This window comes from Mandrillus leucophaeus, unplaced genomic scaffold, assembly GCF_000951045.1.
Source record: "Mandrillus leucophaeus isolate KB7577 unplaced genomic scaffold, Mleu.le_1.0 Scaffold244, whole genome shotgun sequence".
In the NCBI taxonomy this organism is placed as follows: domain Eukaryota; kingdom Metazoa; phylum Chordata; class Mammalia; order Primates; family Cercopithecidae; genus Mandrillus; species Mandrillus leucophaeus.
In genome coordinates this window covers 1099142-1100185 of record NW_012102521.1, presented here as the reverse complement: position 1 = coordinate 1100185, position 1044 = coordinate 1099142, and the positions used below count along the sequence as shown (strand labels likewise).

General features: G+C 63.0%; 1 protein-coding gene across 1 annotated transcript in view; it reads left to right on the top strand.

Annotated features, from left to right (window-relative positions):
- LOC105541756 (RAC-alpha serine/threonine-protein kinase-like) overlaps positions 1-843 on the top strand; it is an 18598-nt gene extending 17755 nt beyond the window's left edge. Inside the window, exon 5 of the mRNA XM_011982919.1 lies at positions 680-843. Within this exon, the coding sequence (XP_011838309.1) occupies positions 680-843 (164 nt within the window). The remainder of the gene's footprint in view (positions 1-679) is intronic.
- The last annotated feature ends 201 nt before the right edge of the window (positions 844-1044 follow it).

Below are 1044 nucleotides of genomic sequence, written 5' to 3'. Positions count from 1 at the left end.
GTGTGCCCCAGGTGTGGCTGTGCCCCGGGTGTGACTGTGCCCCAGGTATGGTGTGCCCCAGGTGTGGCTGTGCCCCGGGTGTGACTGTGCACCGGGTGTGGCTGTGCCCCAGGTGTGGCTGTGCCCCAGGTGTGACTGTGCACCAGGTGTGGTGTGCCCCGAGTGTGGCTGTGCCCCGGGTGTGGCTGTGCCCCGGGTGTGGCTGTGCCCCCAGGTGTGCGTGTGCTCCAGGTGTATTTCCCAGGTACTCAGGGTGAGATTGGGAAAATAGCAGGACATTTCTACACTAGGTGGGACAAGCTGCTTTCTGGGGTGGCCCCCTCATGCCAGCCCCTCTGTGGGATCTCCATATCCCTCATCCTCTGAGGCCTGGCGCATGGTGGGGCTCAGTGACTGAAGGAAGGACTGTAGGAGGGGACGATGCGGGGGGGTTGACCTGACCTTGGGCCAGATGCCCTTTGGGGCTGCCTCAACCTAGAATAGAGTGTCTGAGCTGGAATGGGGGTCCTAGCCCCACTCTATGAGGTGAGAAACTGAGGCTTGGAGAGAGGAGGAGGTGGGGCTTCCCAGGACTTGTGGGTGGTATGCAAGGGGAGCTGGCTGGTGCGGTGGGGACTGTGTTGAGGGCCCTGGGAGGGGCAGGGGGATGCATGCAGACAGAGGCTCTGCTTGCCCGCAGAGTGCCAGCTGATGAAGACGGAGCGGCCCCGGCCCAACACCTTCATCATCCGCTGCCTGCAGTGGACCACTGTCATCGAACGCACCTTCCACGTGGAGACTCCCGAGGAGCGGTACGTGGGCTGCGGCGGCCAGGCCGGGCACTTGGGCAGCTCTAGCGCTTAGGAGGGACATGGGGATGGCGGGTGCTGGGCGCCTCTGCCCATAGCCATCCTTACTCCCCAGTGATCCCAGGCCCTCCTCAGAGCCCGGTTTGGAAACTGGCCCAGTCCTGTGGGGTTGGGTGGGGAAACTGAGGCTGGAGATAAAAACTGTCTAGGGACCGGGCACAGTGGCCGACATCTATAATCTTGGCACTTTGGGAGG